The sequence below is a fragment of the Delphinapterus leucas genome, chromosome 4, assembly GCF_059928025.1.
Source record: "Delphinapterus leucas isolate spDelLeu-1000000601 "Yukka" chromosome 4, BTC_Dleu_Yukka2, whole genome shotgun sequence".
In the NCBI taxonomy this organism is placed as follows: Eukaryota; Metazoa; Chordata; class Mammalia; order Artiodactyla; family Monodontidae; genus Delphinapterus; species Delphinapterus leucas.
This window is the reverse complement of record NC_143132.1, coordinates 103,295,120-103,321,701: the sequence shown is the minus strand read 5'-3', so window position 1 is coordinate 103,321,701 and position 26,582 is coordinate 103,295,120. Positions and strand designations below refer to the sequence as shown.

Here is a 26,582-nt window from a genome sequence, read left to right as displayed (position 1 = left end):
GAAGATAAACAAAATTGATAAACCATTAGCCAGACTCATCAAGAAAAAGAGGGAGAGGACTCAAATCAATAAAATTAGAAATGAAAATGGAGAATTTACAATGGACACTGCAGAAATACAAAGCATCGCAAGAGACTACTACAAGCAACTCTATGCCAAAAACTGACAACCTGGAAGAAATGGACAAATTCTTAGAAAGCTATAACCTTCGAAGACTGAACCAGGAAGAAACAGAAAATATGAACAGACCAATCACAAGTAATGAAATTGAAATTGTGATTAAAAATCTTCCAACAAACCAAAGTCCAGGGCCAGATGGGTTCACAAGTGAATTCTATGAAACATTTAGAGAGGAGCTAACACCCATCCTTCTCAAACTCTTCCAAAAAATTGCAGAGGAAGGAACACTCCCAAACTCATTCTACAAGGCCACCATCACCCTGATGCCAAAACCAGACAAAGATACTACATAAAAAGAAAATTACAGACCAAAATCACTGATGAATATAGATGCAAAAATCCTTAACAAAATACTAGCAAACAGAATCCAACAACACATTAAAAGGATCATACACCATGATCAAGTGGATTTATCCCAGGGATGCAAGGATTCTTCAATATACACAAATCAATCAATGTGATAAACCATATTAACAAATTGAAGAATAAAAACCATATGACCATCTCAGTAGATGCAGAAACAGCTTTTGACAAAATTCAACAGCCATTTATGATAAAAAGTCTCCAGAAAGTGGGCATAGAGGGAACCTACCTCAACATAATAAAGGCCATATGTGACAAAGCCACAGCAAACATCATTCTCAACGGTGAAAAACTGAAAGCATTTCCTCTATCTAAGATCAGGATCAAGACAAGGATGTCCACTCTTGTTGCTGTTATTCAACATAGATTACGAAGTCCTAGCCATGGCAATCAGAGAAGAAAAAGAAATAAAAAGAATACAAATTGGAAAAGAAGAAGTAAAACTGTCACTGTTTGCAGATGACATGATACTATACATAGAGAATCCTAAAGATGCCACCAGAAAACTACTAGAGGTAATTAATGAATTTGGTAAAGTTGCAGGATACAAAATTAATGCACAGGATACAAAATGCAGGATACAAAATTTTGCACATTAATGCAAAATTAATGCACAAATCTCTTGCATTCCTATACACTAACAACAAAAGATCAGAAAGAGAAATTAAGGAAACAATCCCATTCACCATTGCAACAAAAAGAATAAAATACCTAGGAATAAACCTACCTAAGGAGGTAAAAGACCTGTACTCAGAAAACTATAAGACACTGATGAAAGAAATCACAGTTGACACAAACAGATGGAAAGATATACCATGTTCGTGGATTGGAAGAATGAATATTGTGAAAATGACTATGCTACCCAAAGCAATCTTCAGATTCATCACAATCTGTATTACATTACCAATGGCAATTTTTCCAGAACTAGAACAAAAAAATCTTAAAATTTTTATGGAGACACAGAAGACCCCAAATAGCCAAAGCAATCTTGAGGGAGAAAAATGGAGCTGGTGGAATCAGACTCCCTGACTTCAGACTATACTACAAAGCTACAGTAATCAAGACAATATGGTACTGGCACAAAACCAGAAATATAGATCAATGGAACAGGATAGAAAGCCCAGAGATAAACCCATGAACCTATGGTCAACTAATCTATGATGAAGGAGGCAAAGATATACAATGGAGAAAGGACAGTCTCTTCAATAAGTGGTGCTGAGAAAACTGGACAGCTACATGTAAAAGAATGAAATTAGAACACTCCCTAACACCATACACAAAAATAAACTCCAGATGAATCAAAGACCTAAATGTAAGGCCAGACACTATAAAACTCTTAGAGGGAAACATAGGAAGAACACTCTCTTGACATAAATCACAGCAAGATCTTTTTTGATCCACTTCCTAGAGTAATGGAAATAAAAACAAAAATAAACAAATGGTACCTAATGAAACTTCAAAGCTTTTCCACAGCAAAGGAAACAATACGAAAAGACAACCCTCAGAATGGGAGAAAATATTTGCAAATGAATCAACAGACCAAGGATTAATCTCCAAAATATACAAACAGCTCATGTAGCTCAATATTAAAAAAACAAACAACCCAATCAAAAATGGGCAGAGGACCTAAATAGACATTTCTCCAAAGAAGACATACAGGTGGCCAAGAAGCACATGAAAAGCTGCTCAACATCACTAATTATTGGAGAAATGCAAATCAAAACTACAATGAGGTATTACCTCATACTGGTTAGAATGGGCATCATCAGAAAATCTGCAAACAATGAATGCTGAAGAGGGTATGGAGAAAAGGGAACCCTCTTGCACTGTTGGTGGGAATGTAAATTGATACAGCCACTATGGAGAACAGTATGGAGGTTCCTTAAAAGACTAAAAATAGAATTACCATATGACCCAGCAATCCCACTACTGGACATATACCCAGAGAAAACCACAATTCAAAAAGACCCATGCACCCTAATGTTCATTGCAGCCCTATAGGTTATGGAAGCAACCAAAATGCCCATCAACAGATGAATGGATAAAGAAGATGTGGTACATATATGCAATGGAATATTACTCAGCTGTAAAAAGGAACGAAATTGGGTCATTTCTACACATATGGGTGGACCAAGAGAGTGTCATAGAGAGTGAAGTAAGTCAGAAAGAGAAAAACAAATATCATATATTAGCACATATATGTGGAATCTAGAAAAATCGTACAGATGAACTGGTTTTCAAGGCAGAAATAGAGACACAGATGTAGAGAACAAATATGTGGACACCAAGGAGGGAAAGCGGAGATGGGGTGGGGAGGGTGGGATGAAATGGGAGATTGGGATTGACATATATACACTAATATGTATAAAATAGATAACTAATAAGAACCTGCTGTATAAAAAATTAAATAAAATTAAATTAAAAAAAGATTTGAAAGGTAAAAATAAATAAATAAATCTAAAAAAAAAAGGTAAAGAAAATAATATTCAGGACAGAGATTCTCTCCTCTTGAGAAGGGAAGAAAAGTTTGAAATTTTTAAGACCATCTTTAGAGGGTCAGTCAAGTTGACAGGATAAAGTTCTTTGAGAACACTTATATACTGTAGTTTGCCTGAGGAATTCATTTTTTTTAACTTTTAAGAATATATGTTTATTTATTTGGCTGCATCGGGTCTTAGTTGTGGCATGTGGAATCTTCGTTGCAGCATGCGGGTTTCTCTCTAGTTGTGGCGCGTGGACTCCAGAGCACGCGGGCTCAGTAGTTGTGGGCTTAGTTGCCCTGCGGCATGTGGGATCTAAATTCCCCGACCAGGGATCAAATCTGCGTCCCCTGCATTGGAAGGCAGATTCTTAACCACTGGACCACCAGAGAAGTCCCATGAGGAATTTTATTGATTTCATTTTGTCTTCCCTTTCCTATTCTCCACCAGAATATCTTGCTATTCCTTAACAAGTGTGATTTGAAAATTGTGTTGTATATTAAATGTTATTTTATAAAATTCTGACCACACAAATTTTTCCTGTTGAGAACTCATTTCCAACTTTACAGGGAGATGAAATGAGTTTTGGTTCCCCCAGTTATCTGCGGTAGTCTGCTTTTACGGACTGTATCTCATCTTTTAAATGAGTCACAGTTGTATCTAAATCTGATAAAGTTAACCAATCAGCAAGTGTCTACTTACCACTTGCTGAGAACCCAGAACATAGCCACAGTCCTCAATAAGCTCACAATGTCTTTGAAGAAAGAAGATGAACACAGAGAAATCAGGGCAAAACCCTTAATGAAGTCCTGAATGAGGTCCTGGTGTAGAATTTAAGCACTGTTGGAGGAAAGGGGTTAGGAACTATAATGGTCAATGTAAGTTTCCTTCATAAAAAATTATTTGTGTCAATACATCAAGTTGTACCTCTTAAATAAATACAATTTTTATATGTCAAAGATAATCTCAATAAAGCTGTTAAATAAGAAATTATTTGATCTAAGTCTTGAATTGTGGGCAGAAGTCCATAGATGGTGGAGAAGGAAAGGATTTCAGATAGAGAACAAGTCATCACTGGAGTGGTCAATGGCAGGAACAGGCTGCCTAGATGTTGTGGCAGTGGATGTTGACCTGAGGTTGGATCAATAGTCAGTGGTAGGGGAAGAGGGGAGACTGGATTATGGAGATTCCTGAAAACCAAGTCAAGGATATTAGAGTACAAGCCTGCTGCAGACAATAGACAGCCTTTGCACGTTTGGGAATAAGGAGGCTGTTGTAATAATCCAGATGGGACCTGAGACCATGCTAGGTTGGCATGTTGATAGTGGGGATGAAGAATGGATATGACTTAGAATACCATAGGAAACATTAAGATTTGATGAATATGAGGGAAATGGAAAGGAGTGACAGAGGACTTGAAGATTTTAGGCTCAGATAGGTGGATGCCAGTACCACTGACAGGAAATTCAGGAGGCAAAGAAATTTAGGGAAAAAGGATATCATTCTGGTGTAAAGTTTGAGAAATTGCAAGAGGTTCAAATGAAAATGTTTTAATAGTTTTATAAACTCATTCATTCAACAAACGATCACTTGTTTTGTGCTGGAATTTAATGCTAGGTGCTGAGGATAAAAAAAACCTATGATATGGGGCTTATCCTAAGGGAGTCTGGTAGAGACAAACATACAGGCTATGGTTGTAGGGAGGATGAAAAGGTTCTAGGAGCACAAAGGAAAGACAATTTCCCCAAGGTTTTGGGAGTATGGGATTATAGGTCAGGCAAAATATGAAAGACCTGAAACATGTTGAGTCATTAGCAAGAAGTAGGAAGCGGTATCTTAGATTGGCTAAGTCCAATTTTTTAAAAATTAATTATTTATTTTTGGCTGAGTTGGGTCTTTGTTGCTGCACACAGGCTTTCTCTAGTTGCAGTGAGTGGGGGCTACTCTTCATTGTGGTGCACCGGCTTCTCATTGCGGTGGCTTCTTTTGTTGCGGAGCACGGGCTCTAGGTGTGTGGGCTTCAGTAGTTGTGGCACGCGGGCTCCATAGTTGTAGCTCATGGGCTCTAGAGCACAGGCTCAGTAGTTGTGGCACACGGGCTTAGTTGCTCCGCGGCATGTGGGATCTTCCTGGACTAGGGCTTGAACCTGTGTCCTCTGCATTGGCAGGCGGATTCTTAACCACTCCGCCACTAGGGAAGCCTGCTAAGTCCAATTTTAATGAAAGAAAAAAAGGCAGACAATCAAGGTGTGAGTCCTGCTGATACTCTTACTGAGAGAACAGGAGAAAGTTGAGAGTCAGTGATAGAAACGGAGAAAGTACTGGAAAAGTTGCAGGAGAATTTGTAGTGGTGCCACAGACACTGAGTTTCAAGGAGGAGAGAGTTTGCCAATTGTTTGGATTTGAAACAGCTTTGAGGGGATTATTTCAGTGAAGTGGAAAGGGCAGAAGTTGGAGAGTAACTAGAGAGGAAATAAAAGCATTGAGCACTCATTTGAAAAGTATGTAATAAAAGAAAGCCGTAGGGCTTCCCTGGTGGCGCAGTGGTTAAGAATCTGCCTGCCGATGCAGGGGACATGGGTTCGAGCCCTGGTCTGGGAAGATCCCACATGCCGCGGAACAACTAGGCCCGTGAACCACAACTACTGAGCCTGAGCGTCTGGAGCCTGTGCTCCGCAACGGGAGAGGCCGTGACAGTGAGAGGCCCGTGCACCATGATGAAGAGTGGCCTCCGCTCGCCACAACTGGAGAAAGCCCTCGCACAGAAACGAAGACCCAACACAGCCAAAAATAAGTAAATAAATTTATAAAAAAAAAAAGAAAGAAAGCTGTAAAATAGGAAGGTAACCAGAGGGGCACCAAGAGCGAGTGCAGTAAAATCTTCTCCACTCATTCACTCTACTCAAAAAATGTTGAGTCATTTGCCAGACACCGGGATGGGTACTTCACATATATTTTCTCTTTTAGACCTCACAGTTTTTTGAGTGGGTATTATCTCTTCAGCAAATATTTATTGAGGGCTCCTTGGTGCCAGATAGTATTTCAGGTGATGAGGATACAACAGTGGACAAAAATAGTCACAGTTCCTGCCCTCTTGGTGCTTATTGTCTAAAGGGAGAATTGACGTTAGATAAATCATGTCACACATTAAGAAAAATTGCAACAGGAAGAAAGTATACTATTATGGGATAGTGATCATTCAAATAGGGCGGTGCTCCAGTTCACCTTTGTCTGTGACCAAAAGTTTTGCTCAACAAGTTAATAGAGGAAAGGTCATGACATCTTTATGAAAAATGTTCCAACTTGCAGAGAAGTGTGCAAATGGGCACACTGGGTTTGCTGTGACTTTTAGGGCCACTATGATTGTGGGCACTGATGTTAGATGACTTCAAGTGGAGACCTGTTCTGCTGCCCTCCTGAATCTTTTGACTCATCAAAGGTGCCTTTTCAAAGTCAAGCATGGTTCCAAGATTGTGCTCCGAAAGTGGTGGAGTTCGTGTTTAAATTCTGAACCTGGGAAGCTGGTTCAGGTTGACCAAATGTCCTCTTCTCCCCAACCATTCTGGAATTTAGAACCTCCAGACAGCCCACCCAGAGGTGGGAACCATGGAGTTTCTGGGCAGCATTCCTACTCCAGCCTCTGGAGTTTCTCATTTGGTCTTGACTCCCTATTTCTGTTCTCGTAGTTCCTGATTATTTTCCTTTTTGCCCAGATGCTGATCTCAGTTTTTAACTCCTGCCTGGTAAATTGAAATCACCTCTGACTGGTTTCTTGTTTGTAAGTTGGTTTCTGTCTCTGGAAGAGTTGTGCTCCCATCTCCTGATAGGTTTCATCATTGTTTCCCCTTCCCCGTCATCTGGGAGGCAGGCAACTTCAAGTTTCCAGGATATATGATCATCTTGAAAGCAGATCGACTTTTGAGCTTCGTTTAGTGTCCTATTATGGTGATTAACCCAGAGTCATCCTGGTGTGGCTTTGAAGAAGTGAAATGCATCCTCCCTGCATTCTTCTCTGAGCTTCTTAGTGCTTTCAGGTCTTACAGGTAAATGTGTCTTACAAGGCTTGTATCTTTGTGTGTCTGTGGAACAAGTTACCATCGTGAGCAGGTTGAAAATTATTGTAATAAATTTGAAAAATAAGACTGTTAAATAAATTCATGATCACCAAACCAGAAACAAAAGTAAGGCTCAAACCTGGTCCCTTTTTATTCTCTCCCTTAGCAGCATGCTTTCCTGTTAGCCCAATCCTCCCTAAACTAGGTCTCAGAGTGTAAAAGTGGAACCAATTTTTGTTTGTCTGGAACTCACCAAAATGTAGCATCTTTTCCCTCACATCCTCATGGAGTTACCAGCTCATTATGTTTGATTTACTGGAGAGTCTGAAGCTCTTGACCGTAAGAAGAAATGATTTCCCACACTCTCTTGTGCCCTGAAGTATTTTCTTCTTTCCTCATCAAGAGTTTTATTAAATCTTTCCCTCCCTTTCTAACGACACAAGAACATGACCTGGAAGTGACCTTTTAAAGCTTTTCATATGTAGAGCAATTTACCATAATTACAATAGGACTGAACTTTTTTCTTGAGTTTGAGGAAAATTTAATATGAATCCATTCATTTTATTTATTTTATGTATTTTTAATTTTTATTTTTAAAAATAAGTTTATTTATTTAATTTTGGCTGTGTTGGGTCTTTGTTGCTGCACACGGGCTTTCTCTAGTTGCGGTAAGCTGGGGTTACTCTTTGTTGTGGTGCGCGGGCTTCACATTGCTGTGGCTTCTCTTGTTGTGGAGCACAGGCTCTAGGCGTGTGGGCTTAGATAGTTGTGGTGCGAGGGCTCAGTAGTCGTGGCTCGAGGGCTCTAGAGTACAGGCTCAGTAGTTGTGGTGCACGGGTTTAGTTGCTCCACGGCACGTGGGATCTTCCCGAACCAGGGCTCAATCCCGTGTCCCCTGCATTGGCAGGTGGGTTCTTAACCACCGCGCCACCAGGGAAGTCCAGAATCCATTCATTTTATATTTAAGTTCGTGAGTCACACCCACATTATGTCCCTGATAAAAATTCTGAAAGGCCACAGCAAGAAGCAGAAAAGGGCCACCTCCATAAGAGTGTCTGTCTATGAGCCCATGTTTGCTTTCCAACCCTAAACAGAAACGCCTGACTCAGCACTGTCTGGGGAAATCAGCCTTTGATTCAAAAAGATGTTGTTCAGTGATGGTATCACAGTCCCAGCCATAGCATCAGCCCACCAGGAAGTCTGAGGAAGAGAGGCAGGCAGCCAGAAGGACAGAACTTTCTTCTCACCAGGAAGTACCTACCTCTAAGCGAGAGATGGATCACTTGGTGCCACCAGGGGAAAGATAATTTAGCCATTGTGTTCACGATTAAGAAGCATTCCTCTTTACTCATGGAAGAGTTTCAGTGTCACTCCCGCCTGGAACCAAATGAAATCCTCCCAAGCCATGGTTGGGATCGAGAATTAACCACAGAACATGGTCACAGTGAGTTTGTGGCCTGGGCTGGGCACTCTGTAATTGAGCTTGGGTCGAGACCAATCTTCTCCACAGTCGCGGTGGCCCTGTGCCATTAGTATGGTGCCCATGAGTGGAGGAGGCTGCAGCTCACTGAAGGTGCCAGCCGTGAAAATGGCTCAGAAGAGACGGCGCAAACAAGCTGCTGTGCTCAGGCTCGGGTCCATGCTGTTGGTGGCCAAGCAGGACAAGTCAAGGTCGTAGAACTGAGATAGGTTGGGACCTGGGACCCTTTATGGAGTGCTTGCCCTTGCACCCGGACAAACGTCTCCTCGAGCAACAGAATGCAAAGCACCTATAAGGGACTGAAAATCACTGCACGCATGCACCAACTACCATTTCTGAGGTGCTGAGAGCAAAAGCAGGGTATTATGCATGGTCCCTGCACATAGCACCACCAAGGGGGCGGGCAGACCCCCTAAGCCACCCCTCCGGCCCAACCCACTGATATGCCCCCACCCTCATCCCATTTAAGGGACCATCCTGCCCTCCTCGTAGAGCGAGCGAGGGCACCTGTTACTTGTTTTCTCTCCCTTGTGCAGCAGCGCAAGTCCCAGTAAAATGTTGCCTGAATTCCTCATCAATTTCTATTGATTAAAGAGTCCAAGGACCCGGGTCAGTAACAGAACAACTTGGGACTTAGGGCATTGCCCCCAATGAGCATCAGCACTTGGGGTTCTAGTGACCAGGCGAAGAGACCCTCCAGGTGTCTGAGCACACCCTCCAGTTCTGCCAGGGCATGTTGGCATTTCTGCTGCTCGCCTCAGCAGTGGCCAGAGGTTTCTTCTTCTCCCTGTCCTCTGCCAGGGACTGCACTTCCAGCTCTGGAGCTGCCATCACGACCCCCAGGACTGAACTTTATTCTTGCAGGTAATTTAATGTTTTCTTTGAGTTTGGGGGAGGGATAGTCAACTCTGTTTATAAAAGGATGTATCCTGGGGTCCAAGCAATATAACCAATTTGCAAGGGAGAATGTTTGTATTAGAGAACAAACAGACCCTAACTGCCGATTTTAACGTGGTTGATTGGTATTTATTCTTTAATAACTCATAACTCAGGCGTCACTTCATGTAGGAAGCCTATTCTGAATTTCCCCACCCTCATCCAAAGACACTGAGTCAGCAAACCAGGATGTATGGTCACCCTCTATAAAGTTATGTCTGAATCTCAAAGTACTTACCGCACTAATCAATCTTCTGTAATCACACAATCAGAAAATGATAGAATGCAAAAAACAAAGTATGGTGTAGGGGATGGTTGATTTGGATATTCAGAAATGTGTTTACCATTGGATATTTCATCCAATGGTAAACACATTTCTCTAGAGCAGACTGCCTCGGTTCAAATTTAAGCTGTCTCACTGACTGTGTAATATTGAGCAAGTCACTTAATCTGCGCCTCGGCTTTCCCCATCTGTAGAATAGAAATAATAATAGTATCTACCTAACAGGGTTGCTGTGAAGATTAAATGAGTTACTTGTGCAAGATCCTTACAACAGTGCCTGAAGCGTAGTAAATGCTACCTAAATATTACCAATTATTATTATGGCATGTGGTTGGTCCAGTAGAAGAGGTAGAATTTGAAAGGGAGCTGAAGGATAAGTGTGCTAGGTAAAGACAGCTTTTTACCAGTATGCAGGGACACACTTTTTTAAGGCTGTAAAGGTTAGCAGCTAAGGTGATGTAAATAGTTGTTTTCATTTTATTTCTACTGGTCTCCATTCACTGCTTTGGTTTGGGAACGTAATTCTCTGGTTTTTGGCCCAGTGGAACTTAAACTCCACTTCCCTTCTCCTGAGCTCATGACAGACACTGATATGTTGATAATGGTATTTTTTCCAGTGAGCAGATGAAGCCTCAGAATGCTTCTCACCATGGCCCTCCAGAAAGGTCCTGCCAGTGCGACTGAAAAGACAAGAACACATATGCCATTCCCAGATGAGTCCCTCGTTTCACAGCAGAGGGACCTGGAGCCTAGAGAAGTGAAGTGACTTGCCCAAGGCCACACAGCCAGCCAGAGCAAGAACTGGAACTTGGGTTTTTCCCCTCTTTGGTTGGTATTTGTCTTGCCATCATGTATGGTGGTATTTATTTTCCTAACATATCACTTGGTTAGCTTAGTTTCTGGTTAGAATGGCCCCTGCCACCAATTACATTGATGTAGCTTTAGATGGTTAAATATACATATATATAAAATATACGTGTGTGTGTATGTATGTGTGTATATGTATTGTCAAAAGTTCATAAATAACAGAAGTAAAACCAATGAATCATTGAAGTAGTAATCAGTAAAAGTTTATTGTGCACATACAACAAAGACAGTTTATGAATCAAAACATGGAATGAGGCTCAAGGTGTACTGTTAAAAAACAAATTATATACTGGGAAGGCAGTGACTGTTTATTCTTCACCATGATTGGTTATAATATTAGAATAAATGATAGGGAATTGGTTAGTGGCCACCGCATATCAGTTTGGAGAAACAGTTTAAGTTTTGCTTATGATTTTCAGAGGCATAAGCAAGAAATGACCCAGGTCAAGTTAGTCTTGCAAAATGAGCTAAATTAAGCTTTGCTTGTATGATTAAACTGATTTTGTCTGCTCAGGGACTTTTCCAGGCTGGCCTCTTTGGTTTTGATTTTAACAATATCACATCGTATATTTATTACATTAAAGACATATGGCTGCAAATAATTAAAAACAAAAGGAAGCAAGGTACAATCATTCATCCACGAGATGCCCTACAACACTGTAGTGAAATTCATAAGCCTTGCTTGCTCTGCAGCAGTGCTGATGGCACTATCTATCTGGCTTAACCAAATTACTGTGGCATGATCTTGTAGTCAGGTTGCAAATGAAGGACTCCAGGCTAATCAACAGCAGACTGAGTGTACTTAGAGCTTCGTGCCTATAAGCATAAATTGTGATATTTTACTGCTTTTAAATGATGCATGATGAAATGATTGAAGACATCATTACATGGAACAATATCCAACAGGGAATGTGATATTCTTAATGATTTAGCACTTCTAGCTCTTATGGGAGTGTTAAGTACTTTTACTGAAGAGCTGTAGGGAAGTGGTGTGTTTTAAGATTAAGACTGGATCTAGACAGACAGTGGAGTCTTGACCATATCACAGACATGTTCAGGGAACCTGGCAAGTGGGTGAAAGTGGAGGGTCTAGCTCTAAGCTGGATCTGAGTGATTTAATTAGCATTGCTGAAACCCTAGTAAAATGGTTCTCAATCTTGGCTGAATATTAGAATCACCTGGGGAGCTTTTAAACCTCCCATGCTGGGGCCCCCTCCAGGGATTGTGAGTTAATTTTCTGGGTGGGGCCAGGTATTGATGTTTCTAAAGCTCCCAGATGATTCTAATGTATAGGCACAGAGGTAAACCAATGGTGTGGTCCTTGAGGAGCAAATACATCAGCCTTTTTTGGATCCTCCTCCTTTTTAACAACACTGGTGTAGGGATTGCTGTGAGAATAAATGCAGGAGCAGAGAGAAGGCGAAACAGGTAGGAGAATACAGGGGAGGGTCAGCAATTTCTCAAAACCTTCACCTACTTGTTCAGAGTTTTAAAACTCTCCTCATAGGTGAATCATTCGATACAATTTCTAAGGACAAATCATGTCTGGAATATGATCCTATGCCTCCTAACCTCGAATTGCAAAAAGGACTTAATGTATCCATCAATCTGTTCACTTAATGAGCTTTTACAAGAATACCTGGGGCCAAAAAACAGTATGTGCTCTCCAGAAGCAACACCTACATAACTTTTTGGAAATTGACACAGGAGAGGCACAGAATATGCATATATGGGCAATGGACTTTTCTTCTTCCCTCTCCTTCTTTGGAGCCAGTTACTGTCTCTGGTTCACGAAAACGTAACTCAGGACTGGGAGGACGGTATTGCCTTTGCATAATAAGGTGCAAGAGATAAAACTACCAGAAGGGCATATTCGACAGCTGATGTTTTTGGACACTTTGCCTGTTGGCTACACCAGGACATGAACCCCTTCCCTTTTTTTTTTTTTTTTTAATATCTTTACTGGAGTATAATTGCTTTACAGTGTTGTGTTATTTTCTGCCATATAACAAAGTGAATCAGCCATATGCATATGTATATCCCCTCCCTCTTGAGTCTCCCTCCCACCCTCTCTATCCCACCCTTCTAGGTAGTTGCAAAGCACAAAGCACCGAGCTGATCTCCCTGTGTCGTGCAGCTGCTGCCCACTAGCTATCTATTTTACATTTGGGAGTGGATATATGTCCGTGCCCCTCTCTCACTTCGTCCCAGTTTACCCTTGCCCCTCCCCATGTCCTCAAGTCCATTCTCTACATCTGCGTCTTTATTCCTGTCCTGCCCCTAGGTTCTTCAGAACCATTTTTTTTGGATTCCATATATATGTGTTAGCATATAGTATTTGGAGGTTCCTTAAAAAACTAAAAATAGAACTACCATATGACCCAGCAATCCCACTACTGGGCATATACCCTGAGAAAACCATAATTCAAAAAGAGTCATGTACCACAGTGTGCATTGCAGCACTATTTACAATAGCCAGGACATGGAAGCAAACTTCCCTCTTTTTTGATACTACTTGGAGCCGTACTTCCTCAGCCCTGATCTCTCACGTTCCTCCCATCCAGTGGTGAAAATTGAGGTTGCAGAGAATGACAGTAGACCCTCCCTGGGGCTGCATGTAAGAGTTGACAGGGTGAGGGCCATGAGGAGGTTGAAAGGACTGAGGGGCTATGGGGGATTGGGCGGAGGGGGTATGGAGTAGGGGTAGCTACTGAAATGCAAGCCGAACCCCGCAGGGAAGCCTATCCCATAAGCCCACTAACTACTGAATGAATAGATTTTCTCACCTCAATCTCAGGTACAAGACTGATTGATTGTTCTTTGGGATTTTGTATATTTGTTTGCTCTTTTGTTTTTATTTATAGACTATATTATATTACCTTTCACAACAATGATGGTTAGTGCTGGGGTAATAAAGGCCATAGAATTTCAGAGAAAGGTCAGGCTCCAGTCAATAACCAAAGCTTCAGGAAGCTGAAATGCTGAAAGTCACTAGAATTTCATAGACTATAGACTTTTTAATTGGAAAAATCACTGGAGAGACTTCACTCCACTCACTAATTTTCTAATGAAGTGACCTAACTTCTAGAAATAGTGAGGGAGTGGGGTCGAGATGAGGTGAGACAGAGGGAACCTTATAAGCCACGCTGTAAGAGGAGGGAAGACATAACACCCACTGGAGGATGGAGAAATCGGCCGCCTGGTTATTCAGGTTTGCTTTAACCTTGGGCAAAAGTGAATTATTTTAACAAAAGAGACTGAAATATTAATATGAACAAGATGTAAAGCACTTAGATATGGCTCATGTTAGGAAAAAATATGAGATCAGGGAAGTTCTGTGAGGGATAAGGCAGAGGAGAAGCATTGCAATTTACTTGGAAGTGAGACCTTCCTGTATAAACTTAGAAAACAAAAGGGTGACGCTTCTTCCTTTTCCTTTTTTCCTCTTCGCTGCTCTCCCCCATTCTCTCTCTCTCCTCTTCCCCCCTCATCGCTTTCTCCAGTCCAGTGTCATCACTGAGTGGGAATCCATGTTGAGTGACATGAGGCTCTCCTCAGTCAGTGCTTCCCTAGTGATCAAGACCGTGCCATCCAGGGAATTAACCTGCCATGTGTGTGGGGGTGGCTGTGCAGGCAGAGGCTGGGAAGGTAGGGCATAGGGAGCTCTCACCTATATTTAGCAGTCTCCCTCTGTCCCACACTCAGACATTTGGGTTGAGTGCTACCTCTGTTAGAAATAAAAATACAATAATAAAAAGGAGCAATTTGAATTCTGAATTTCATATGGAAATGATTAGAAGTGTGAATATTGTCAATGGAATATGTCATCATTGCTACAGAAATAGGCTTTGTCATTACAGTAAAGGCAACTGTAATTTTATTTTGGAACTCCTTCTGCCTCCTCTTTCCTTATAATCTCCAAGAAAATAATTGAAATTAAAAATTGGTCCACTCTGCCCTGCTAACCCCACCATTAAATCTTCTCAATACTATTATGTTCATGATTCTCAACATCATAATTCAGGAATGAATCAAAGAGAACCCAAACACTGAAGTTTTCTCTCAAGGCCTTTACAAGCTCCAGAATTACTGTTGGGGTAATTTAATCCCTAGGAACAAGCAGGCTACTGATATTTTGGTTAGTCAACTTTGACGATGCAATGTATCAATACCTAGAGAATAACGGTCTGTGTCATGGTAGAAAATTGGAGTCCTTACTTCCAATCAGAAGTATATGGACTCTTGATGAGATACAGTGAAGCTTCAAAACCTGGAAAAAGTGGGTAAAAATATATAAGGTTTGTTTCCTTCAACATATCGAAAAGGTTCTATCCTTTTTTTTTTTTTAAGTTTACTCCCAGGTATTTTATTCTTTTTGATGTGATTTTTTTAACATCTTAATTGGAGTATAATTGCTTTACAATGGTGTGTTAGTTTCTGCTTTATAACAAAGTGAATCAGCTATACATATACATATATCCCCATATCTCCTCCCTCTTGTGTCTCCCTCCCACCCTCCTTATCCCACCCCTCTAGCTGGTCACAAAGCACCGGGCTGATCTCCCTGTGCTATGAGGCTGCTTCCCACTAGCTATCTATTTTACATTTGGTAGTATATATAAGTCCATGCCACTCTCTCACTTCGTCCCAGCTTACCCTTTCCCCTCCCCGTGTCCTCAAGTCCATTCTCTACATCTGTGTCTTTATTCCTGTACTGCCCCTAGGTTCTTCAGAACCTTTTTTTTTAGATTCCATATATATGTGTTAGCATACGGTATTTGTTTTTCTCTTTGACTTACTTCACTCTGTATGACACACTCTACACCTCACTACAAATAACTCAATTTCATTCCTTTTTATGACTGAGTACTATTGCATTGTATATATGTGCCACATCTTCTTTATCCATTCATCTGTCGATGGACACTTAGGTTGCTTCCATGTCCTGGAAATTGTAAACAGAGCTGCAATGAACATTGTGGTACATGACTCCTTTTGAATTATGGTTTTCTCACGGTATATGCCCACGGTATTGCTGGGTCATATGGTAGTTCTATCTGTAGTTTTTTAAGGAACCTCCATACTGTTCTCCACAGTGGCGGTATCAATTTACATTCCCACCAACAGTGCAAGAGGGTTCCCTTTTCTCCATACCCACTCCAGCATTTGTTGTTTGTAGATTTTTTGATGATGGCCGTTCTGACTGGTGTGAGGTGATACCTCATTGTAGTTTTTTTTTTTTTTTTTTGCGGGACGCGGGCCTCTCACTGTTGTGATCTCTCCCGTTGTGGAGCACAGGCTCCGGACGCACAGGCTCAGCGGCCATGGCTCACGGGCCCAGCCGCTTCCCGGCATGTGGGATTCCCCCGGACCGGGGCACGAACCTGTGTCCCCTGCATCGGCAGGCGGACTCTCAACCACTGCGCCACCAGGGAAGCCCCTCATTGTAGTTTTGATCTGCATTTCTCTAATGATTAGTGATGTTGAACATCCTTTCATGTGTATGTTGGCAATCTGTATATCTTTGGAGAAATGTCTATTTAGGTCTTCTGCCCATTTTTGGATTGAGTTATTTGTTTTTTTGATATTGAGCTGCAAGAGCTGCTTGTAAATTTCGGAGATTAATCCTTTGTCAGTTGTTTCATTTGCAAATAGTTTCTCCCATTCTGAGGGTTGTCTTTTTGTCTTGTTTATGGTTTCCTTTGCTGTGAAAAAGCTTTGAAGTTTCATTAGGTCCCATTTGTTTATTTTTGTTTTTATTTCCTTTTCTCTAGGAGGTGGGTCAAAAAGGATCTTGCTGTGATTTATGTCATAGAGTGTTCAGCCTATGTTTTCCTCTAAGAGTTTTATAGTGTCTGGCCTTACATTTAGGTCTTTAATCCATTTTGAGTTTATTTTTGTGTATGGTGTTAGGGAGTGTTCTAATTTCATTCTTTTACATGTAGCTGTCCAGTTTTCCCAGCACCACTTATTGAAGAAGGTGTCTTTTCTCCATTGTATATTCTTGCCTCCTTTATCAAAGATAAGGTGACCATATGTGCGTGGGTTTATCTCTGGGCTTTCTATCCTATTCCATTGATCTATCTTTCTGTTTTTGTGCCAGTACCATACTGGCTTGATTACTGTAGCTTTGTAGTATAGTCTGAAGTCTGGGAGCCTGATTTCTCCAGCTCCGTTTTTCATTCTCAAGATTGCTTTGGCTGTTTGGGCTCTTTGTGGTTCCATACAAATTGTGAAATTTTTTGTTCTAGTTCTGTGAAAAATGCCATTGGTAGTTTGTTAGGGATTGCATTGAATCTATAGATTGCTTTGGGTAGTATAATCATTTTCACTATGTTGATTCTTCCAATCCAAGCACATGGTATATCTCTCCATCTGTTTGTATCATCTTTAATTTCTTTCATCAGTGTCTTACAGTTTTCTGCATACAGGTCTGTTTTCTCCTTCGGTAGGTTTATTCCTAGGTATTTTATTCTTTTTGTTGCAATGCTAAATGGGAGTGTTTCCTTAATTTGTCTTTCAGATGTTTCATTATTAGTGTATAGGAATGGAAGAGATTTCTGTGCATTAATTTTGTATCCTGCTACTTTACCAAACTCATTGATTAGCCCTAGTAGTTTTCTGGTAGCATCTTTAGGATTCTCTCTATCATGTCATCTGCAAACAGTGACAGCTTTACTTCTTGTTTTCTGATTTGGATTCCTTTTATTTCTTTTTCTTCTCTGATTGCTGTGGCTAAAACTTCCAAAACTAACTTGAATAACAGTGGTGAGAATGGGCAGCCTTGTCTTGTACCTGATCTTAGTGGAAATGGTTTCAGTTTTTCACCATTGAGAACGAGGTTGGCTGTGGGTTTGTCATATATGGCATTTATTATGTTGAGGTAAGTTCCCTCTATGCCTACTTCCGGAGGGTTTTTACCATAAATTGGTGTTGAATTTTGTCGAAAGCTTTTTCTGCATCTATTGAGATGATATGTCATATATTTTTTCTCCTTCAGTTTGTTAATATGGTTTATCACATTGATTCATTTGTGTATATTGAAGAATCCTTGCATTCCTGGGATAAACCCCACTTGATCATGGCGTATGATCCTTTAAATGTGCTGTTAGATTCTGTTTGCTAGTATTTTGTTGAGGAGTTTTGCATTTATATTCATCAGTAATATTGGCCTGTAGTTTTCTTCCTTTATGACATCTTTGTCTGGTTTTGGTATCAGGGTGATGGTGGCCTTGTAGAATGAGTTTGGGAGTGTTTCTCCCTCTGCTACATTTTGGAAGAGTTTGAGAAGGATAGGTGTTAGCTCTTCTCTAAACGTTTGATGGAATTCGCCTGTGAAGCCGTCTGGTCCTGGGCGTTTGTTTGTTGAAAGATTTTTAATCACAGTCTCAATTTCAGTGCTTGTGATTGGTCTGTTTATATTTTCTATTTCTTCCTGGTTCAGTGATGGAAGGTTGTGCTTTTTAAGAATTTGTCTATTTCTTCCAGGTTGTCCATTTTATTGGCATATAGTTGCTTGTAGTAATCTCTCATGATTCTTTGTATTTCTGCAGTGTCAGTTGTTACTTCTCCTTTTTCATTACTGATTCTGTTGATTTGAGTCTTCTCCCTTTTATTCTTGATGAGTCTGGCTAATGGTTTATCAATTTAGTTTATCTTCACAAAGAACCAGGTTTTAGTTTTATCGATCTTTGCTATCGTTTTCTTCATTTATTTCTGTTCTGATCTTTATGATTTCTTTCCTTCTGCTAACTTTGGGGGTTTTTTTTTGTTCTTCTTTCTCTAATTGCTTTAGATGTAAGGTTAGGTTGTTTATTTGAGATATTTCTTGTTTCTTCAGGTAGGATTGTATTGCTATAAAATTCCCTCTTAAAACTGCTGTTGCTGCATCCCGTAGGTTTTGAGTCATCATGTTTACATTGTCATTTGTTTCTAGGTATTTTTTGATTTCCTCTTTGATTTTTTCAGTGATCTCTGTGTTATTAAGTAGTGTATTGTTTAGCCTCCATGTGTTTGTATTTTTCTTTATAGATTTTTTCCTGTAATTGATATCTAGTCTCATAGTGTTGTGTTCGGAAAAGGTACTTGATACGATTTCAATTTTCTTAAATTTACCAAGGCTTGATTTGTTACCCAAGATATGATGTATCCTGGAAAATGTTCCATGAGCACTTGAGAAGAAAGTGTATTCTGTTGTTTTTGGATGGAATGTCCTATAAATATCAATTATGTCCATCTTGTTTAATGTATCATTTAAAGCTTGTGTTTCCTTATTTATTTTCATTTTGCATGATCTGTCCATTGGTGAAAGTGAGGTGTTAAAGTCCCCCACTATTATTTTGTTACTGTCGATTTCCTCTTTTATAGCTGTTAGCAGTTGCCTTATGTATTGAGGTGCTCCTATGTTGGGTGCATAAATATTTACAATTGTTATGTCTTCTTCTTGGATTGACCCCTTGATCATTATGTCATGTCCTTCTTTGTCTCTTGTAATAGTCTTTATTTTAAAGTGTACGAGAATTGCTACTTCAGCTTTCTTTTGATTTCCATTTGCATGGAATATCTTTTTCCATTTCCTCACTTTCAGTCTGTATGTGTCTGAGGTGGGTCTGAAGTGGGTCTCTTATAGGCAGCATATATATGGGTCTTGTTTTTGTATCCATTCAGCCAGTCTATGTCTTTTGGTTGGAGCATTTAATCCATTTACATTTAAGGTAATTATCGATAGGTATGTTCCTATTACCATTTTCCTAACTCTTTTGGATTTGTTTTTGTAGGTCTTTTCCTTCTCTTGTGTTTCCTGCCTAGAGAAGTTCCTTTAGCATTTGTTGTAAAGCTGGTTTGGTGGTGCTGAATTCCCTTAGCTTTTGCTTGTCTGTAAAGGTTTTAATTTCTCCATCGAATCTGAATGAGATCCTTGCTGGGTAGAGTAATCTTAATTGTAGGTTTTTCCCTTTCATCACTTTAAATATGTCCTGCCACTCCCTTCTGGCTTGCAGAGTTTCTGCTGAAAGATCAGCTGTTAACCTTATGGGGATTCTGTTATGTTATTTGTTGTTTTTCCCTTGGTGCTTTTAGTATTTTTTCTTTGTATTTAATTTTTGATAGTTTGATTAATATGTGTCTTGGCGTGTCTCTCCTTAGATTTATCCTGTATGGGACTCTCTGCATTTCCTGGACTTGATTGACTATTTCCTTTCCCATATTAGGGAAGTTTTCAACTATAATCTCTTCAAATATTTTCTCAGTCCCTCTCTTTTTCTCTTCTTCTTCTGGGACCCCTATAATTCAAATGTTGATGCGTTTAATGTTGTCCCAGAAGTCTCTGAGACTGTCCTCAGTTCTTTTCATTCTTTTTTCTTTATTCTGCTCTGCAGTAGTTATTTCCACTATTTTATCTTCCAGGTCACTTATCCGTTCTTCTGCCTCAGTTATTCTACTATTGATGCCTTCTAGAGAATTTTTAATGTCATTTATTGTGTTGTTCATCATTGTTTGTTTGTTCTTTAGTTCTTCTAGGTCCTTGTTAAACGTTTCCTGTATTTTCTCCATTCTATTTCCAAGATTTTGGATCATCTTTACTATCATTACTCTGAATTCTTTTTCAGGTAGACTGTCTATTTCCTCTTCATTTGTTTGGTCTGGTGGGGTTTTACCTTGCTCCTTCATCTGCTGTGTGTTTCTCTGTCTTCTCATTTTGCTTAACTTACTGTGTTTAGGGTCCTCTTTTCTCAGGCTGCATGTCCATAGTTCCCTTTTTTTTTGGTGTCTGCCCCCAGTGGCTAAGGTTGGTTCAGTGGGTTGTGTAGGCTTCCTGGTGGAGGGGACTAGTGCCTATATTCTGCTGGATGAGGCTGGTACTTGTCTTTCTGGTGGGCAGGACCGCATCCAGTGGTGTGTTTTGGGGTGTCTGTGACCTTATTATGATTTAAGGCAGCCTCTCTGCTAATGGGTGGGGTTGTGTTCCTGTCTTGCTAGTTGTTTGGCATAGGGTGTCCAGCACTGTAGCTTGCTGGTCGTTGAGTGGAGCTGGGTCTTAGCTTTGAGATGGAGATCTCTGGGAGCGCTTTCACCATTTGATATTACATGGAGCTGGGAAGTCTCTTGTGGACCAATGTCCTGAACTCGGCTCTCCCACCTCAGAGGCACAGGCCTGACACCCAGCCGGAGCACACTCAGTCAGTGCCACGGCTGCTAGTGTTGGAGGGTCTCCTACAGAGGCGGGGGGTGGCTGTGGCTTACCGTGGGGACAAGAACACTGGCAGCAGAAGTTCTGGGAAGTGCTCCTTGGCATGAGCCCTCCCAGAGTCCGCCATTAGCCCCACCAAAACTCTATCCTTTCTTATGGGCAGCTGATTGGCTCTGGAAATAACTTTCCCCAAATGAGGAGGATGTTTCCTTTAGATGAGTTAGATGTTTTTTAAAAAATACGTTGTGTATTTAATGAAATTCCTCCTTTGATCCAACCCATAAGCAAGATTTGTTGACTTTCTAGCTCCAGAAATTATGTCACATCAGACCGTGTGTCTCTGTCTCTGATGCCACCATCTTAGTCTGGCTCTCATCTGCACTAGGTCCTCCTGCTCAGACTCATGCCCCATCCCATCCACTCTCACAGCAGCCAGTGTCCTCATCTTACATTGTACAGGACCCCACCCTCCACATCGCCCCCCTTCTTAGAGACCTGCAATGAGAGAAGTTTGAATTCCCCTAATGCAATGCCCCTTCTGTGCCCCACTGTCCCCCACCCGCTGTTACTTTCTCTCCAGCCCTCTGCTGTTTCTTTCATAAAACCTTATAACAATTTATAAATAGTTCATTTGCTTATTTTTTTCTTGTGTCATCTTGCCTACCAGATTGTATGATTCATAAATTCAGGGATGTTTCTCTTTCTGTCTTGTTCATCTTTGTTTCTTAGTGGCAAGCTTAATGACTAGCACATGGTGGACTTTTTCCCCAGCATTTTTTAAATAAAAAATTTCAAACATACAGCACAGAGAATTTTATAATGAACACCTAAATACCTAACCCCTAGTTTCTACTGTACTTTCTTCATCACATATCTATCCCTCTCTCTATTCCTGTATCTACCCTCAACACGTGGTTGACTTTTAATACATTTGTTGAATGAATGAGCAAATGAAGAATGTTACTCTTTTGGTCAATAGCCTGAAGCTATACATCCTGAGATTCCTTGTTTCTGAGTGGAAAGAGGGTATGGGGAACTACGTCATGTTTCATCGGATGTGTATCTGCTCAGCTCTGTACCAGGCATTGGGCCAGAAACTGAGGATGCAGAAATAAGGACAAATTTCCTGCCTTCCAGAGGCACAGCCTCCACTAGCGAGAAGACCCAAATATGTTAGTGATAGAAGAAATAAGCAGAAAATGTTGACTAGCGATTTTTTTTCGCTTGTGTGACTTGTTAATAAAGACTGACCAGTCCTATCTTGATGTTCAAACTGCCTGATTTCTTGGCCTTTTGTGTTTTTTGTTGCACAAGTAGACAAAAGCGATTGTTTACTTGGCCAATGCCAGTGAAGGAATATTTTATGATTCCTAGTTTAGTGAGTGACAAATGCAAGCCCATTTGAACCATGAAACTCTTAGCTTTATTTTTTTTTAAAGTTCTGTACATACCATTGAAATATACAAATAATAGAAGCAAAAGAAAAGCATATAAATGTTCCTAATCTAGGCTAACTATGGTCAAGGTAAAGAGCATCTCTGCTTAGTCTAGAAAATTGACAGAGCAGAGCAGGTAGAGCTTTCTTCCTTTCTGCATACAGATAGTTTTTTCTAAACTATGTTTGATTATATTTTTTGGACCCTGTGTTTATTATTTTGATCGCTCAGAGGAAATGCTTACCTTTGAAGTGACATCCTAGGGCAGTGCTTTGCAATATCCTTTATTAAGCTTTACTGTGTCTATTCACATTTATAATATTTTGATTCTTATTTTAGAAGGAGGATTTTTAGAAGGTCAGTGTAGTATCTTTGTGATTGAATTCCAAGAGTACTTAGCAGGGGTCCATGTATATAAGGGTGTTGAATCATTGTGAACTGGGAATGCATTCAAGTACAAGCTTAACTGAGAATCCTCTGTTAAATATTTAAAAGTGAAGCATTCTTTTAAAAGGGGCCTATGGGCCTGGACAGCATAGAAATGGGTGAACACAGCACCGCTAAGCCGCAGAAGCAGAGCTGGGACCTGAGCTTGTTCCTCCAACCTTGGCTGTCTCCTCAGCCCCTCACCCCTTTTATTGATGGCTTTCTGCTTTCTAACACGTTTGTGATCCCCAGCCTATTAACTTTCATTTGCTCACATTGTCCTTCCATGGGCTTCCATGTGGCAAATATTTCAGGGCCCAGTGTGGTCCTGACCTGGATTTGCTTCCTGGCTTTGCCACTAGTAGTTAAAGGACCTCGAACAAAAAATGTACTTTTTCCAAGTTCTAGGTCCCTTACCTGTAACTGGGAGACCTTAAAACCTACTTCAACATGTAAAACATGTCCACCATGGAGAAGACTCTTGATAAATATATAAATAGTTTTACCCTACCATCTTAAGATCAGTTACCACCTTGGATCACTAAGAAATGATGTTTGCAGAGAAATATGGATGTAAGCACCTAGATATTTAGTGCAATAGGAGAAAAAAGCAAATCTGAAGGTGGATATTTTATTTATAAAATTAAAGCTAATTTATTTTGCAAAAATCAACACATACATGTTCAGATCTGGTTTATCTTCAAAACACGTGTTTTTGTTTTTTTAACAAACATGCAAGCTAATTTGGCATGCCAAACATTTTTCTCTTTAGCTCTCCTTGGAAAAATTTTTTTTCATAACACAAACAAGGGTGCAAATATTGTCCAAAAACTATTTACATTTTTACCCTTCAGAATTACTAACATTAAGATTTATTGAGAGGAAAGAAAAACTGCAAGGTTTTGCCTTTGGCATTCACATTTGATTCATCAGTATAATTAAAAACTTGTATTTGTTTTTAAGATAAACACTTTGAAGGAAATTTAATAAATCTTGGTTTTGCTCTGCAAAGGAGCCACTGTATCAAAACATTTAACTGGAGCTGTCAAGTTCCTGCTGGTAGAATATTACTTCCAGCCTATTTATTAGCTTTTCTTCCTGTAGCCCAATATATGATTCCCCCCACCCCACCCCTCCACTGAGTGAAAGCACAGAAAGGATGCAATTTCTTGTCTCTTTTCCCCCAGCATCATGCAAGGCAAGGCAGCATCACAAGTCACAGTATCTGAATTTACTTTGATTGTATATTTTTTCTTACACTTAAAATGATTTTGTATTATAATACTTACTGGGTCATTTAAAATCAACATTGTTGATTTTAAACTGTTATAAAGCCATACTTTTAGAGACATTTGAAACAATTCATGAACCATGTCTGAAAGGAGATAATTACCTTCAACCTATTCTTTTGTGCTTGAAGTAAAAGAATTTTAGGTATCAGCAGGTTACTAGAAAATAAGACTTTAGGGGGTCTATATAATTTATTCAGATCTTTTTGTATATTGTAAACAAGGATAAGATACTTTTGACAGTAGTGTATGAACAATTTTTTAAAAAATATATCCTTATCCTTCACTATAGAATAGGTATCAAGAGAGCATTTTAAATATGATTCTGATAGGTCTCTTATGAGCCTACTTCCCAGAAAAAGTTGATATGAAATTTCCCAATTAAAAACAAAATCTAAAGTCATAAATTTAAGCTGAGAGAATATGGTATGAGAGGTAAGGTCATTGTGTTATCTATGGTCTGATGCACAATGTAGCACGTACAAAAGAACCTAAAGAGACATCTATCTCAAATTTCAGGCAGGATATAAGAGTGCATAGAGAGGAGAGAGCTTTTCAGGTGAGACAGTGAAAGAAGCTACAGTATTCACCTAAATTAATACATTGTAAGCAACGTACACATATGTAATGCCAGTTCACAGTATACAAACAAGATCAATTAGAAATTGTACTGTGATAGCCACACATTTTGGAGAAAAATTCCCAAGCCAGGCGAATGTGGATTGGGATAAAAACATAGGCGGTGTATACCACCATAGCAAAAATGGTTAGTAAGATGGTATTGAACATGGATCGCTCCCAGGGCTCCAAGACAGCACAGCAGCTAATGATTTGGTATTGATAGTAGAGCCAGGAGAAATAGTCCTTCACACGTTTGAAATCCATGGCTGGTTCCTTCAAGCTGCAGAAAGTCTGTCCTGTTAAAAAAGGTAACAGATTAGAAGAAAAAAAAAAATAAGGCACTAAACACAGAATCTTCTGATACTTTCATGATCTCAGCATGTCAAAAATTTTCAAAGAATGTTAATGATCATTGAGTGAATTACTAATAGGAATATTATATGGAAATAATAACAACATATTAATCATAGGAATTAATAATATTGCCATTACTACTAATAATTACTACTAGAATGAATAGCAATAATATTATTAACAGTGACATCTAAAAATAATTGTTAGTAATAACTCTAATGATAATAATATCTACAGTTGAGTCTAACCACATTTTCTTTAGCCCTGTACATTTAGAGAGATAAACGTGAGTTTTCTATTTCCTACAGCATATATTCTGGTAGAAGATTAAAGAATAGTGTGCAGAGAAGAGTTAATATAGCAAACCTGAGGCTGCTATTTTTAGAAGGGTCCTTGGCTGGCATCTGGGAACTTGGCTTTTGGAATGTTCTTTCTGTTCCCTAATGGATAAGGATGATTCACTATGCCTAGACTGTGCAAACACTGTAATTTATGGTGAATACCTGCTTTATTCTGGGAGTCTGGAATTTTTGTAATTGCCAGGCAAAGAGTGTCCATGTGAGCAGCCCCAATAAAAACCTTGGTGCTGAGTCTCTAATGGGCTTCCCTGAGCAGAAACGTTGACATGTATCACTGCACTTTTTGCTGGTAAAGAAAGAAGCACACTTGGTGTGTCCACTCATGGGAGGAAGAGAACATCTGAAGCCTATAAATGGATTTCTTCAGACTCCAACCGTGTCCGTCTTCCTGACTGATCCTGTTGTATATCTTTTTGCTATAATAAACCTTAGCTGTGAGTGCGAATATATGTTGAGTCCTATGAGTCTTTCTAGTGAGGCACTGGACATATAGATGGTCTTGGGGCCTCTGAAACAAAGGTGAAGCCCAAAGTGTACCTTTGGGTGGTCATTTGGTTTTTGGGTAGAGAACTTATGAAAACCATGTAAAAATGTTTTGTTGGCCCTCATATAGGATCACAGTTAAAACTATGTGGAAAACCTCCTAGAAGGAAGGGCATCTATCATTTCTTTTTTTTTTTGATATACCAATTTTTTTTTTTTTTTTTGCGGTACGCGGGCCTCTCACTGCTGTGGGCTCTCCTGTTGTGGAGCACAGGCTCTGGACGCGCAGGCTCAGTGGCCATGGCTCACGGGCCCAGCCGCTTCACGGCATGTGGGAACCCCCCAGACCGGGGCACGAACCCATGTCCCCTGCATCGGTAGGCGGACTCAACCACTGCACCACCAGGGAAGCCCGATATACCAGTTTTTATTTATTCATTCATTTCTTAAAGATTCTTGGGAAGATTTTGCAGACAGAGACATGGTGGGTGTCCTTGGGGAGACAAGCTGACCTGTACCTGTTGTGCTTACTCCTAGGAGTAACATGGTGCTACATCATCTAAGTCCACCTTGATAACTTTTATTATTCAAATCACAGTTAAATATTTTTGAAGATCATTCCTGTGTTCTGACCTGAATGTATCTCTCTTTTATTTGATTCTCTTTTGAGTAAAAGCAAGATGTTTTTGCTCCATAAGACCGTGGACTCAGGCTATGGGGAGACTCTCATGATCCTAATGCCTGGCACAAAGACTGTCATCAGTAAATACTTGCTGAACAA

The 26,582-nt window shown here is 40.0% G+C and overlaps 2 protein-coding genes across 5 annotated transcripts in view; one reads left to right on the top strand and one right to left on the bottom strand.

Moving 5' to 3' along the window:
* Positions 1-12,713, top strand: part of NMD3 (NMD3 ribosome export adaptor) — a 141,247-nt gene extending 128,534 nt beyond the window's left edge. The window contains exons 19-20 of one of the 2 annotated variants that reach the window (XR_016393095.1): positions 9,360-9,422; positions 10,395-12,713. The gene's annotated coding sequence lies outside the window, so the exon portion shown is untranslated. Of the gene's footprint in view, positions 1-9,359 lie in introns of both variants that reach the window. The other variant, XR_016393094.1, reaches the window with a different exon arrangement.
* Positions 12,714-21,799: 9,086 nt separating this feature from the next.
* The window catches only part of SPTSSB (serine palmitoyltransferase small subunit B), a 31,595-nt gene continuing 26,812 nt past the window's right edge, over positions 21,800-26,582 (bottom strand). For all 3 annotated transcript variants that reach the window (XM_089910933.1, XM_089910934.1, XM_022573162.3), the window contains one exon: positions 21,800-24,901. In XM_089910933.1, coding sequence (XP_089767059.1) covers positions 24,639-24,869 — 231 coding nt within the window. In that variant the 5' untranslated portion in view covers positions 24,870-24,901 and the 3' untranslated portion in view covers positions 21,800-24,638. The remainder of the gene's footprint in view (positions 24,902-26,582) is intronic.